Source organism: Balaenoptera ricei, chromosome 3 (genome assembly GCF_028023285.1).
Source record: "Balaenoptera ricei isolate mBalRic1 chromosome 3, mBalRic1.hap2, whole genome shotgun sequence".
Classification (NCBI taxonomy): Eukaryota; Metazoa; Chordata; class Mammalia; order Artiodactyla; family Balaenopteridae; genus Balaenoptera; species Balaenoptera ricei.
Window position 1 is genome coordinate 90,377,847 of NC_082641.1, and position 15,183 is coordinate 90,393,029.

The following is a 15,183-nucleotide window of genomic DNA, read 5'->3' on the forward strand; positions in this document are numbered from 1 at the left end:
GTGTCATTTGACAAGACTTTTCATTAACATGTTTTCGAGTCTACATCTTGGTTTTTTAATCCCAAACAAGTTAAAGGGTGAGGCTTATACTTTTGATTCCAAAGGGAGCTTTGTTTCTTCTAAAAGGTTGGGAGGATGTCTGGGGTGGCGGTTCCTAGCACAGGTCAACAGAGCGGTGTGGGACTGACTATGTGACATTCACCTGGGGGGCTTTTAACTTTACCTTCCCAGGGTCCCACCCCAGGAGATTCTGATTCAGTAGATTTGGGTTCGGGTCCAGGGATCTATGTTTTCTAAAAGTTCCCCAAGCGATTCTGATGTATGGTCAATGTGGGGGAAGCACTGAAGGTCAGAACTGATTTGGGTTTGGAGGAATAGTAAATATGCATATCACTGCTACTAAGGTATAGATAATCTATCAAGAAGTACCCTACCTACTCACTGAAGTGTCCAAGGATTCCTCCAAGAGCATAGGACAAAGCCAGAAAGCTCTTTCTGAATGTTCCTTGACCTAGAATGGACTTAATGCCTCCGGAATCTGATAAGGCAGGTGTTTTCCTGCCTTAAAAAGCTTTTATCTTTTATTACTCAAAAGTGATTTTGTCAGCAATCCTGACCTAGATTATGAAGTCCTTTGATCTTTGAGTACATTTAAAGCTTCTTGTTGAAAATGTTCCCTCTCTCTTCATGTTATTCTATAAGCTGCATTAAATTTCAATATTGTTGAAGAATATTATTTTATATGCTTTATTTAATCTTTCCTTAAAAAAAGGAATGTGGAATGGATAAAATTTTTTAAAAACTCTTTTTATACCTAATATTTCTTGTCAGTACCTTAATATTGTAGTGTCCCTCTATTGCCTTTAAAAAATTTTCTTTTCTCTCTTCATAGTCTGAATTGTAATGATATCTACAGTTTGCTGCTGGCAAGATGCTCCTCACTCTTTGCTAACACCCTCTGTTCAATGCTAATCTGACATTCTGAATTTTAAGCTCTGTATATCTTATCTTTTCACACAGATAAGTAGCCAAACCTTTTATTTGAGCCCTCTATTTAAAAAAAATGCAAAATCAGAAGATATCAGTGAAATAGTCATTTCAAAAAATAAGATATAAAATTAAATTTTCTCTAAATGTTGCTGGTGATCAAAAGACTTTTCTACATAAATTGTGTTTTCATCTTAGTGCTTTTCTGTGTCTGCTTTTACACCTTAGGCATTGTTGGTTAAGGTTCTACTTAGTCATTGATTTAATTAATTGTGTATGTCATCTACCATATGTATATCCCTAGTTCTGGTAGATTTACTTAATGTTTGAACATGCTGAAATACTTGTCTATAAGCATACACCATAGCAAAGACTGAAGTATTTTAAAATTATACTGAATAATTGTGTACCATGTAAATGTGTGATAACTATTCTATAACACATATAGTAGTTCCTATTTTTGGAATAAAGTGAAGCAACTGACAATGATTTTATCAAATTTAAAGAAAACAGATGATCTAGTTATGCTACCTGTGTTATTTTAAAGACTTATTTATTTTTGAGTTTTTTAAAAAAAAATCCTATCATTGGGTAACATTTATAAAACATAACTTTGGATCAATACATAACTTTACAGTCTAGTTAAGTGTATAAATGAAACCATGAGAATATGTTGGGTAAAACCTGAGGGAGAAGAGATAGCATTTGACGATGTATAAGATATATGAACATCCCAACCCATCTACTTTAAGAGTTTTATGGTAGGTTGAGAAAGAATTTTCATAAAAAGTTACACCTTGTCCTAGAATGTTTGTGGAGAATGTTGTTAGGATTTTTAGTTTCAAAGCAATGGAAAAGAGATATTTCTCAACATGGGAGTTAAGTGGGCACTTTGTTTTCTTAGAACTGAACTTGGTAATCTTCTGTGCATTGTCTAAGACTTATTTATAGAATATAATGAAATAAAAGTATTAATATATTTGTATGTTTTTTCCTGTTTAAGCCCTGTCTGATAATTCAATTAATACTGTAAGAACTGCAAATATATAACTCTTAAGCATTTTTGTTTTTTCTTGATAGGAAGAAGAAAAGAAGTCGGTCAGTTATCCTTCCCTCCTTAGCCACATAACTTCTTCTTTCCTGAATCATCCTATCTTTCCGATGACAGAAAAGGTCCCTGTGCCCACCCTTCAGCTGCTGGGTGAATTCTCTCCATTAATGTCATCTTTGCCTTGTGACATTCATCTGGTTAATCTGAGGACGATACAGTCAAAGGTATATCCTAAAATATATCTATAAAAAATTACTTTTTGTAGTATACTTGGTGTAAGGGGGTGGGAGGAATAAAACTGTAAATTTTACTCTGCTTCAAAGAATGATTAAGAGGATTTCACCTTTAGGCAACATCATTATACCTTTCATTTGACTGTTGCTCTGTAGTTTAGAGTGTTTCCTTAGACTGATTTATTTTATTCTCAGAAAAGTTCTGTGTGGTGAGCAGGTCAGGGAATATCAGCTTCTTTTTACAGATAAGGAAGCTGAGGCTGGCCTGAGGTCACATAATTAGTAGGTGGGAGAACCAGGCCTTAAGATCAGCCCTACTGGCATTTTCCATTTGTTTCTCCTTATTAGTCTGTGTTTCTCAGGAGTTAGAGAAACAGAAAGTATAGTGTGTAATTATTTCTGTACCAGAGGCTTTGTACATTCATATCTTTTCTCCTAAAAAAACAAACAATATCCTAAAAAACCCCAAATCTTTGCATTGAGAATCCAGCTATGTAGGTGAGATATAAAAACACATCAGAGGAAGAAACAAGGGAAGATTTTATTAGGTATGGAATTTTAACACAGTTTGATTGCTTGAGTTTACCTATATGCCTACTTTTAAAGTCAGAGACTTCATTTGAAAAGAGGAAAAATGAGAGGTTTGACATCATTTTTATGTTTTGTAAAGCTGTTTGATCTTGTGGATTGACATCCACTTAGCCAGAAATAGTGAGTGATTATGGATTCTGTAGGAAATGTCTTATAATAAATGGCCTGAGTGTGAAAAGAAGAGTGTTCATGTTGGAAGAGAGTGTAAGAGGAAAAAAATGTTTAGCTTGAGAACAAAGAACTGAAGAGAACCAAACAAAGGAAGGATCAATGCCTACAAATTTGGACATTTAGGGCTTTAAAACTATATGTCCAAGATAGGGAACTTACGCCTGACTATGTAGGAAAATACATATGTCTAATAATGATGAGTACAAGTGAACGTTAGAGGCCTATGTGTGTATCTCTGTGTCAAAAGGGCTTGTTTGATCACGTGAGTGAACTTTAGGATTTATTTCATGCCTGCTACATGCCAGTTATTGCTAAAGGCACTGGGGTATAGTCATGGACTAAACAGACAAGAGCCCCTGCCTTTCTGAAGCTTAGATTCTAGTGAGAGGAGAAAAATAATTAAAGATGAAAAAATAAGAGAAACATATGTTAGATGATGATAAGTGTTATAATGAAGGGGAAGAAGGAGGGAAGGGCAGTTTTAGAAGGTGATTTGAATAGCGTGGTTGGAGAAGGCCTTGCAGAAAAGGTGATAATGGAGTAAAAATCCGAAGGAGGTCAGGGAATAAGAAACTCACGCAGATTTCTGAGGGTAGAGTGGTCGGGAAGAGTTAAGAGCAAGTGGAAGGCCTGAAGGCAGGAGATGCTGGTCAGAATGGAAGAGCCATGAAACCTGGGCTGTTCTTTGATTCCTTGCTGTATCCCCCTGCCGAGAACAGAGCCTGCACCTAGTAGGGGCTCGGTAACAATTTGTTGGACAAATGGATCTTGTGAGTGTTCTCTCTAGGATTCTGCTATGGTCTTTTGTGGGTCTACTTTTTGACTCAGGGAAAGAACGCACTAGAGATGGACAGCCTCCCTGAGGTAACCTGTCATTAATTCATGGGCTGAAGAGAATGAAAGGATAGGGTGGAGACACCAGACTCTGAGCCTCAGGCTGCCACCTCGGGGCATGGATGGTAGAGGACATTAGCGAGCTGAAGGATCCAGGGGCTTCTGGGGTCCCTGGCGGCCATGGAGAAGTTTTAGCCTCACTTTTAGATGACTCTTTCCCATGATTGTTTTCTGGAAGCAGCACCAGCTGACTCTAAAATCGGTGAGTGTAGGGTTTTACCCTCCAAGGTTTTCGCTTGTTTTCCAGATCACCTCTTTTTTGTGATTACCTGTTCCTTTCATTCTTCCTGCTGTTGGCTAGCTTCCTGTGATACAAATCTAATCACTTTCGGGATTAAAAATCCCATTGCCTACAAAGTTGATTTAGACCCTTGGGCATTCAGTTCCTCTGCAGTCTGGCCTGGCTGGCTGTAGCCACCTGGCTTCCCATTGCCCTTCTCACCTTTGGAAGGTGAACCACCTTCACTCCCTGCTGGCTGCGTGACTGCTGACTCAGCTACCATTTATAAAATGGGCCTGATACCAGATATGCCTGTTTCAGGTCTAGTATGAGAAACAGATGAAATAGTGCTGTGAGAGCCCTTTGAAAGCAGAAGTGCTTTGTAGACATACATTGTTATCCCGATGATGCTTACAGTACATGCCAGCGCAGGTGCAAACTGGAGTTTCAGCAGAGGGAATAAAAGCAATTTAACAATTTGACCAGGAAGAATAAAGACTGAAATGCCTAACCATAGGCATAGGTTAATGCCTAACACGTGATCAGAACTAAATATTGGGGGCTTTTCTGCATTATCATATAAATTGGTGCCAGTTCTATGTTAGTCTTTGACTCTTAGCACGTATTTCTAACAGTTGTTCAAAAACTTACCAGTACAATTATACTCCAGTAAAGATGTAAAAAATAAATAAATAAATAATAAAATTGCAGGGGGGGGGGGGAAACTTACCAGTAATCCGAAGGGATACTTTAAAGAATTGCTCTCTGTCCCCTAACCTCTGATAATAGGAAAGTAATCATTGAAGGAAGCTAATGTAGGTATTCATTCAAAGAAAGCTGGATACTTAAAAGGTGTCAAGTGTAATTCCATGATTACACTAAAAGAAAGACAAAAATAACTCAGTCCGGAAGCCAGAGCTAATCATTTTGGATTGTGTTCTTGTGTTTTTGTGTGCTGGCAGCTTCCAGCATACAGTAATGAGTTGTTCATTTGGAGACTGCAGTGCATTTTCCCCACTGAAAGTACGTAAACAGAGGGGTTGGCTGCCTGTAAGCAAGACTAGAGGTCTACGCTGGCCTGTATCTACGTAAGCATTTTCCTAACCATCGCCACACAGTACTTCCACGCGAAAAGTGTCTGAGGACCCCCTTGACATGATAAGGGCACATCTGTCTTCCCTTCTGACCTCCCCCATCAGCTGCGTAACAGAGGACACCTCTGCTTGCCCATGCCCAGGCTGCTGCCTGACGGTTCCTCAGTTCTAAGCCTCAGTCTCCCTCACTCCTTGTGGAGAAAGGGGTCATGGGCTCAAGCAATAGTGAGAGAAGCGAGGTGGGGGCTGGAGGTTTGCTAACCACTGAGGCGGTTCAGCATTTCGAGCTACCATTCTCCGAGTCACTGTGTCCAGATCACACTGAGGAGATTTTTACAAGAAGAGACTTTAACAAATTCCCTCATCTCTGAGATTCTGATTCTGTAGGTCTGGTGTGGAGAGCTTAGGAATCGGTAATTTTTAATAACTCTCCTCATGATTCTAGAAATTGCTGAGTTATCACCATTTGCTAAATTAGGAAAGTAAGGGTTAGAGAAATTAAACGATTAAAAGTAAACTACCCAGCAGTAAATGGCAGAATCAGGAGCCACATCCAGGTCTTCTGAACCTGGGTGCTGAACGTAGCCTCAGAGGGTGGTATTTGACCTTTTAAGACTTACTAAATCTGTTCTCAAAGTCCAGTTTCTCAGGAAAAAAAGAAAAAGAAAAAAAGGTCCAGTTTTTCAGAAATTGTTCTATGTTGGTAGATGAGTTTATTTTTACATAGGCATCTCTTGCTTTTCTAGTTTATAAATTTTTTTGGAAAAAAATTAATTATATGTCATATATTTGTAGTCAGATGAAGAGGGAAACAAACATCTCTTAAAACCCTGCCTCATAGCTATATGGCCCAGCATGCTCCAGCCCCTGTCTAGGAATTTAAATGGTAGCCTTCTCATCCTATATGCCTGGCCTCAAACTCTCTTCTCTTTATCACCCTCTTTTCTTGCACTATCAACAGTTTGAGATATAAAGAGAAGCTTCTATAAAGATTTGAAAACTGGGGAATAAGAGTACCACTCAACTGCACTAAACGGGAAAACCATGTCATCGGGAAAGGGTAATGATCTGGGGAGAAGAGAGCCTTGGTAGAGAGGATGCTGGGAGAATCTCATGGGAGGATGGATCATGGGTCAGGCTACAGTGAAAGGTTCAGCCTGGAATGCTGACATTCCAGGGATGAAGAGGAACTTGATTAAGCTGTTCAGATAGGCTTCATGGAGCCATTCTGCCTTGATGTTTTGAACAATGGTGTCTGTTTCAACATTTTTTGCAGATTGTTTCCACTGCTTTTATGTTTAGATATATTTTTATTTAATTTATTTTTAGATATATATCTTTATATCTATACTCTCTATCTATAGCTATATATTACATTTAACTCTTCACCCTGTATGGAATTTATTTTGATTTGTGCTTAACTGTTTCTTACAAATAGTTAACCAGTCATTTCAACATCAGCACCACTTAACTGAATAAGATTTTCTCTCTCGACTTGTTTATACCACCCCCTCCTTTTCTTGTAAGAGGCAGTTTAAGGTTTTACTTTATTTTGCCCTTCTTATAAGAATTGATTGGTGCTTTATTGATCTCCCTAGCTTCTGGAAAGGTGAAAATTGTGGGAAAAAATGTCATTTGTTGTACATATCTGAGAACAACTACTCACCTTCCCCTTTCTTTCTGCCATGCTATCTTGTTGATTAAAACAGGATAACTGTTATTGACATTTTAACGAGTGCCCTGGAAAATGAATTTCTACTGGTTATTTCCTGTCTCAGGACTTATAACACAGTGTGAGATTTTCTAACCTTCCCAGCTGCCAGAATGCACTGAAATATGAGTGTTGTTTGGCATTTTCAAAGAATCTGGGCGAGTTGGAGAAATTTTCCCACCAGGTGTTTAGCTATGCCTTTATCTGTGTACAACTTACACTTCCTCTGAGAAGGGTGGGGTCACATTCTTCTTGGAGAACCTGGTCAAAGTTACGACCCCTCTCTTCCTCAGAAAACAACGTGTGTACGTATGCTGTTTACCACAGTTTCCAGGCGTGACAGATTTGTGACCCTCACTTTTCTAAGGAGCAAATCCAGCTTCTTTTGGTGTGAGATGCGAGTAGCCCAGCTCTCACCATTTGCAGAGTTCTCATCCACCTCAGGAGAGGAACATTTGGCTCTTCCTTTTCTTAGAAGAGACTGTCATATGTGTGTGTAATTTTCAGAGTGACTTTAAATCCTGTTTCAAAATGGGATGCGTGGATAGGTGGGAGGGTTGTAGATGGATAGAAATGATAGTTTCTAAACCTTTCTTTCTGAATATGTTTTGGTAAATCATGGTTTTAGCTCTGTTGGAACCATTAATGAATACTCGCTTTTTCCAGCCTCGGATCAGAGGGGTGATCTCCTTTAGTTGATAGCCTTTCATTATATTAAGTCAAAAGCAGTCCTCCTCTTTGCCCTCCAAGCTAAGTATCTCTGAGCACGAATCCACAGCTAGAGCAAAGGCAGGAGAATGTAGTTGTGAAAGTACAGACTTGGGAGTCAGACCACCTAGGTTTGAGTGCATTCCCTGTACTTGCTGGCTGGGTGTCTTAGAGCAAATCGCTTAATTCTCTTGAGTCCCAGTTTCCTCACGAGTAACAAGGCAATGGTAATAGTACCCACCTCAGAGATGTTCTGAGAGAATTAAATGAGTTGATGTTTGTAAAGCATTTAGAGCAGCATCTGGCACGTAGTAAGCACTAAGTGCTTGACAGATAAAGGTTCTCAACTGCGATCATTCAGTCATAAGCAGTTGTGATTGTTACTAATAATGAAGTGAAAATCTTGACACTGTTTTTTTTTATAAATTGGAGAAGGTTGAAGTGTATCGCCAAAGTAAATCTTGATGTCACTGTGATGTGTATTCCTTATACAGTTTATTACTGATTGCTCAGATTTTCCAAAACAATGTGCCTAGAAGTGTCTCCATGCCAGGCATTACCCTGAGTGCTTTACGTGAGCCTTATTTAGCTCTCACGACCCCACTGTGGAAGTAGGCACTATTTGGGCCCCATCGTGTGGAAGAGAAAATTGACTGACCTAGGGATGGGGTAACTTTCCAGGTCACACAGCCAGTAAACGGCGGTGCTGGGAGCCACAGCGCAGCAAGCCTGACTCCAGATCTCCCTGCTCAGAACCTTATACTGTCTGGGAAGACGAGGGGAACGCTAGTGCTAAAAATGTTAGGGAACACACTGCCTGTCTTCTTCTTGTCTACTCAGTAACGATGGGACACCCGTAGAAGGGTTCACCAGCCATTGATGGGGAAAGGTCATGAAGGGCCGTTGTACCGTCATTAGTGATAATTGCATTTTGAGTATGAGAGGGAATGTTTTGTGATAGGGGCGTTCCTGCACCTTTAAAGAGAGCAATACACCTTGTATATCACCTCAACTACTTCAAAGGTTGTTGCAAGATGAAATGAGTTAATCCATGAAAAGCATTCTGTACAGGACTGGCACACAGCAGGTGCTCAATAAGTGTTAGCTGCAGTTACTGTTATTGTGCCTGTGGTGGATCCTCAAAGGGCTTCGTCACGAGTCTAACCTAGTTCCCGGAATTTTCAGAAGAGAGACTCAGTCACTTAACTGGTTCGTGGTGGAACCAAACCTTCCCTCCAATCTAGCTTTCTCTGAGCCTGATGGCTTCATTTGGTAAGCCAGATCACCTTCCCCCACAGTCCCCCCAGTTGCTGGAGACATTTCACAGGCCCCCCTTAGTCTGGGAGCTAGATGTTGGTTTATCCCCTGAAATAAGTTCTACAGTGGATTTTCCTGGTGCAACTTGGGAACATCCAAGCAGGGATTCAGTCTCAATGGTGATCTGAACTCTTACAAAGACATTTCATTTGAAGCTCACCTAGCACAGTGCTTGGTGTGATTTCAAAATTTGTAAGTTTTCTTCCCCACACCCTCCCCTTCTTTTCTGAGGTCTGGATGCTACTAATGTGTTAATGAATATAAAAACAGGTCTTTCAAAATTTGTTTACTTTCCTAGAGTATATAGTGTGACTACTTGAAAGTATCTGTTTTCCTGTACACATATTCAAGTTAAATTCACAGTTTCCCTACTTTGAAAAACAGTTTTCTTGGAAATAAAATGTCTAGACAGACTTTGAAACTGAAAAACTGCAGCTTTGCCTCAGGTATTTTTGCTTGAAAACTGGTACTTTCATGAATACTTGATTTTTAAAACTTACACAAGATGAATGCCATTTCATTTGGTGTTTTAGTCCTTATGAATAGTGATACAGTTTTGGTTTTTAGAGAAAGTAAAACTTTTTCCCATTGATGAAAATTAATTTTTATGACTTTAATCTCTACTTTTGTATTGTTTGTTTAAATCTCTTATCAAATTCAATGGCAGAATTCCAAAAGTGTTTCCCTTCCCACTTTTTTTTGTCACCTTCAGTCTGCTAAAGGCCTTACATATTCATTATTCAAGAACAAATGTGTTGCAGGAATTTTAGCAATGCCTACTTATCAGTGTTTTTTTAAGGATGGTCTAGTGAGTTAAGATGGCCAGATGTTTTAGGTTAATAGTGATAAGTGCTTTTGGAGTCTAATTAAGAGGCCATCTAATTTGTGAATTTGAATCAGGGTTCTGTTATGATTTTGATGTATAATTGTGGACATGTAATTTGGAGCTTCCCTGATTCCTTAGCTACAAAGTTATGATGTCAATAAAAGAAATTTGTGAATGAGAAGTTAAATGTTTAATTTGTAACTATTATGAAAATAATCACTATTTATTTGATGGATGATGTTGATAGAAACAATAACAATATACTGAGGGCTTCCTCTGCTCCAAACCCTAGGCTAAGTCCTTGTTATGCTATTTCATTTCATTTCATCTCTCTCTCTCTCTTTTTTTTTATGGTAAAGGAAAAACTGTTTTGCTGAAATCAGCAGCTAGTAAATTGCAGAACTAAGATACAGATCTTAGGCTGTCTGACTCCCAGCCCAGATTCTGAACCCCTCATTTGTACAGCTTCTTAACTAGCACATTCTGTGACAGCTTATAGAGCTGGGCTACCTTACATAGTATTTTCAACGGGTTAACCCACACCATGACTCCATGAAGGAGGTAGACATGCATTAGCTCCATTTTACAGACAAGGAAACTGACATTTAGGAAGAATAAAGGGCTATTCCAAGGTTTCACAATTGGCACAACTATTATCCTTCTGTATATAATAAATAAAGGGTTTTCTTATGTGCTCTTTTAGTGCCATTTTGGGACTGTGAAATTGTTTGAAATTTCATTAGAAATCTCTATCATATGATTTCAACCTAGTGTGTGTATCATGTGGTCCTGTGATGACTCACAGAATCCCTTAAATGACTTTTTTCTCTCCCTTCAAACAAAATTTCAGCAGTACCACTGCAAAATACCAGTGTAAAATGTCATAAAACAGGTTATTCCAGCCAAGAATCTGAGGTGAGGACAGCTTTAAGTTGTTCAGTCACATTAAAATCAAATCAGCGATGGGAATGCTGGCAGCTATTCAGAAAAGATGTCTCTGTAGCACATTAAAAATTTTATGCCCTAGTAAGGATGATCAAGAACATGGGCATATTCATATCTGTGGCCACAAAAAAGAAAAAGGGACCAATTTCGTCACAGTGTCAGTGCCAAGCAGCACATGACTCTCCTTGGAATAAATATGCATTTCTTAACTTTTCCAAGGATTTTTAATTCAGTTTGTTTATCATAAACATTTTCCCAGTTTAGAAAACATAAAAGTTATTAAATAGTTGTAATTTTAAATATTCAAGGACTTGAAGCATTTGTGACATTGTTACTTAAATGGGTACAAGAAACTTTATTGCAAGAAACTGTATACTGATCCCTGTAGCTGACTTGTCATGTTTAGTATTTTCCTTTCTGCCTGCACAAGAAGAATAGCTTCTGTAATGTGAATTTAAATGATATATCAATCTAATAAATGTGGTTGGCTTAGCAAGTGATAAGCATAACTAATTCAATTTAAATGCCTCTTATATAAAAATAATGAACCAATACATTAAAGATTAAAAATGTTAATGCAATTAGCAAAAATTAGTATTCAACGAAGAAGGATGTTTCAGTTTTAAGATGGATGATATATCATTCAATGACAAGATAAGGACCAAATTCAGGTATACTTTATTCAGTTGATGGATTTATTAAAAATAAAATAAAATGCTTTATCTGAAGAAACTTTGATAAAACGGTATGTAATATGTGGACGAAAGATAACCCACGTCCTCAGGAACTATGGAGGAAACCAAGGCTTGAGTGACTTAACAGGGACTCTTAGAACATAATATCACCTGACTCCTTGTGGGAGGGAGTGTAGCGGGGGGGTGGGCACAGTGAGCATGGAACCTGAATGGAAATGGATTTGCCTGAATTCACTTTTCAATAAAATGAACATTTGTGGTTTGGGGACACTGACATCAAGGGTATGCAATAGTGTCAGTATTTACCTTCATGTCACCGTGGCGTGTTGGCGCTCTGCTCATTTGCAGGTGGATGGCAAGCATTCCAACGAGGCAGCCTTGATCCTCCACAGGAAGGGGTTTGATTGCTGCTTCTCTAGCAGAGACACGGGGCTGCTTTGTTCCACTACCCAGGGAAAGGTGAGATGAAAGCTTATTTTTGCTTGTTGAGTTAGTGTGCTTTGAAATCCTTACTTTCTGCAGATAATCTTGACAATGAGATGTTTCATTGCCTCTTCGCTGACTCATTCCCCTCAACTTCAAATTAGTTCAAGTTTCCCCATCTTAAGAAAGCCCTTTCTCAACGTTCAGTCTCTTCTCCTTGTCACCATCAAAATGCATAGGCAAACATGTACACGTTTGAAGACAGTGCCCTCATCGATTCTTAGGCCTTCCATTTCCAACCTGCATAGCACCTTCTTCCTGCCCACCCCCCCATTTCCACCTCTCTCGGACATGCTCATGTATGATCCAGTTCAGCGATGGCAAACCCAAGTCCTACAGGGGCCAAGGCAAGTTTTACTGTAACTGAAGTGGGGTGCTGGCTTGCAGTATGGGAAGAGAGGGAGCAATGAGACTGTGGCCAGCGGGATAACTCAACCAAAGACCCCAGGGCAGCTGTACTTAGCTCCAGTCAGTTGTTTCCCCAGGGGAAAGATGCAGGGCTAGATCTTCTGATTAAGCAAGATTTGCGTATGAGTCCACACTCTGCAGACCAAACGGATCCTCAGGCTGAGGATCCGTTTGGTCTGCAGAGTGTGGACTCATACGCAAATCTTGCTTAATCAGAAGATCTGCTTGGTGGCTGCGCATTTCTGACTTCTCTTCAAGTCGGTCTTGCTGACAGTTCTCATCAGAGAACTCTCCTTGGAAGCAAGTGAACCTCCAGTCTTATGCCTGTGGCTCTGAGCTAGCTGTAACTACAAGAAGGTGCTTGGGCTGATTGTAGCACACTGGCGGGTCTCCTCCACCAAGTCAGCTCAGGGGACCCAGCTCTTCTCCAGAACCTAATAGACATGGTGTAGACCAGACTCAAGTGATTCAGTTCCAGCCCTACAAAATTAGTATGTGCATAGGATCCAAAAAGAAAAGAAAATATAGTAGGGGGGCCTAAATCAGCTTAGATAGATAAGCTTCTGCATTTCTGTTGCCTCACCCTGTATGTAGTTGGTGCTAAGAAAGCACTGATATCTTTGTTTCATTACATTTGCACTCTCCCTTATTAGTGATGATCTGAGAATACTTGCTTGTGAACATTTGTACTCAAACATTAAGGCATTGAGTCTTTAGGGGGGTATACGATCCAGAGAGACATATTAGAATAACCTGCCAGAAGTGAGGACAGTATTTTCCAAACAACCTCCCCACCCTATAAATGGGACTCACTGACATGATGGGCCTTCCTTGTGGCAGCCTGTGTCCTATCTCCCGGCTCTTTGGGCACAGGGAAGATGGTGGAGGAGCACCACTGTTAGGGGTAAGTATTGACTGAAAGAGGATATAGATGTGTTTAAAGCTTCTTGGCCTATAGATGTCCTTTCTTTTATTGAAAAAATGGCCCCTGCACCTGATGTGTTCTCAAGCAACAGAAAAGGAATCCAGAGCCCATCATCCTCTCCCGTTACAGTTTCCTGTGTCTCCCTCCAGGGTTAGTCTCCATGTTCAAGTATGTAGAGGTGGATTTAATCTCCCTCCCCTTCCCCTTCTTTTTCATTAAAAGGGAACTTCAAACATACTTTTCACTTTTTCTCCCACTGAATATATAGATGCGCTACTAATCTTTCTTCAAAGTTGTTCTAAACATGCAATTTTTTTATCATTTACTTTTTAGATATTGGTACAGAAACTTTTTAACAAGTTTACTGTTGTAAGTCTCATACCTTCGTCATTATCCTTGATGCATTCACCTCCAGACGCCCGAAATATAAGTGAGATCAACTTGAGTCCCATGGAAATCAGCACATTCCGAATCCAGTTGAGGTGAACCTGGCTTTCAGATTTGGATTGGGAAGCATTGGCTTTTATACACTTCTTGGTTTGACGTGCAATAAAGAAGGACATTATTTTAGCTTCTGGCTACTGTGAGGACATGAAATCTGTGATTTTTTTTTTTTTTAAACCAGTACAGTAAGAGAGGAAAAAAAAAAAGCCATGCTATAAACTTTTTTTTTTTTTAAAGTTCCTTCCATGAACTACCATCATCAGTATGAATTGATGCAACAAACAAAGAAATGTCTAAAGACAACCTCTCAACAGATTGTATCTCAGGTTAAATGTTAACTAATTATATCTGTGTTGGGGGTTGTGAAGAGATTGTTGTAAGTATTCATGTTGCTGACCCTTTGTTAGTCTTACAAAAATACCCATTTTTACCAAAATGGAATAAAAAGCTGGTGGGTAATAGCTAATGGCCAAAATGGTTGCAATCATTCATACATGTTAGAAAAATTTTATGTGTTGAAATATGTGGAAAAGTGCAATCCATCAACCCTTATACATAGTTGACTATGTGTTTTTCTACCACTTGTACCACTTGACCCCTCCCCTCCTACCCTTTGTAAGTATTTCCAGAAATATCAGATTTTGAATCATTCAGTAGTAGACAAAGAGGCATATTTTCATTACTTGACAGTGTGGGATAGGTGCAATTTATTCCATTGTCACTAAAATAGAAGAAGCAATTCCATAGGTACCATGACCTCTTTTAGGTACCACAAGGTGTCTTTTTACACAGCTCATTTGAATACAGATGTTCTGAGAAGGGGTTTTCTATTTTAAAATTATCGTATCAGAATAAATGTGCCTTATTTTTTTATAAGTCTTGTTAATTAAATCTTTTGGTGTCCATATTACGGTTGGGGGAAGGGAAGAGGCTGGGGGGAGGTGGAGGGGTGGGTACTTTCTATGACACATAAATTGTATAATTTTTGCCTGACAATGCTGGCCACGTTCTGATCTGTTTCATTAAATTTGTGGTGATGTTACTTTAAACATTTTGACTATTTGAATGTACTGAGATGTCAGAAAACAAAAGAAGGAAGAAAAATATTGTTAAGTAAAATATGCTGCTGCCAAGGAGACTGCAACGTGAAGCAAGGATTTTGTAACATGCAGAATCCACATGCTGTTTCCATTTCACAGGAGTTCACCATTTTGAAGAGAGAATGCTTTAAAATAGACCCTGTTTTGAAACCCACTTACATGTAGCTCATCATAATTTATCTTATTAAAGAGTATGTATGTTCAATGAATTCCAGACTTTTATACGTGCTAACCTCAAAGTGAAGCTCTAAACCTATGTGCCATTACAGTACTTTTGCTAAAATTTATTTGGGATCATCGTGAACTTGACATTAAAATAAAAGCAACATTAGCAACATTTAGAAGATTCAGTTTTAGCATAGAAAGGATTCTTGACTATG

General features: G+C 39.0%; 1 protein-coding gene across 1 annotated transcript in view; it reads left to right on the forward strand.

Annotated features, from left to right (window-relative positions):
• Window positions 1-14,602, forward strand: part of MAN2A1 (mannosidase alpha class 2A member 1) — a 159,373-nt gene extending 144,771 nt beyond the window's left edge. Inside the window, exons 20-22 of the mRNA XM_059916869.1 lie at window positions 2,068-2,262; window positions 11,792-11,902; window positions 13,593-14,602. Coding sequence (XP_059772852.1) covers window positions 2,068-2,262; window positions 11,792-11,902; window positions 13,593-13,745 — 459 coding nt within the window. The 3' untranslated portion in view covers window positions 13,746-14,602. The remainder of the gene's footprint in view (window positions 1-2,067; window positions 2,263-11,791; window positions 11,903-13,592) is intronic.
• The last annotated feature ends 581 nt before the right edge of the window (window positions 14,603-15,183 follow it).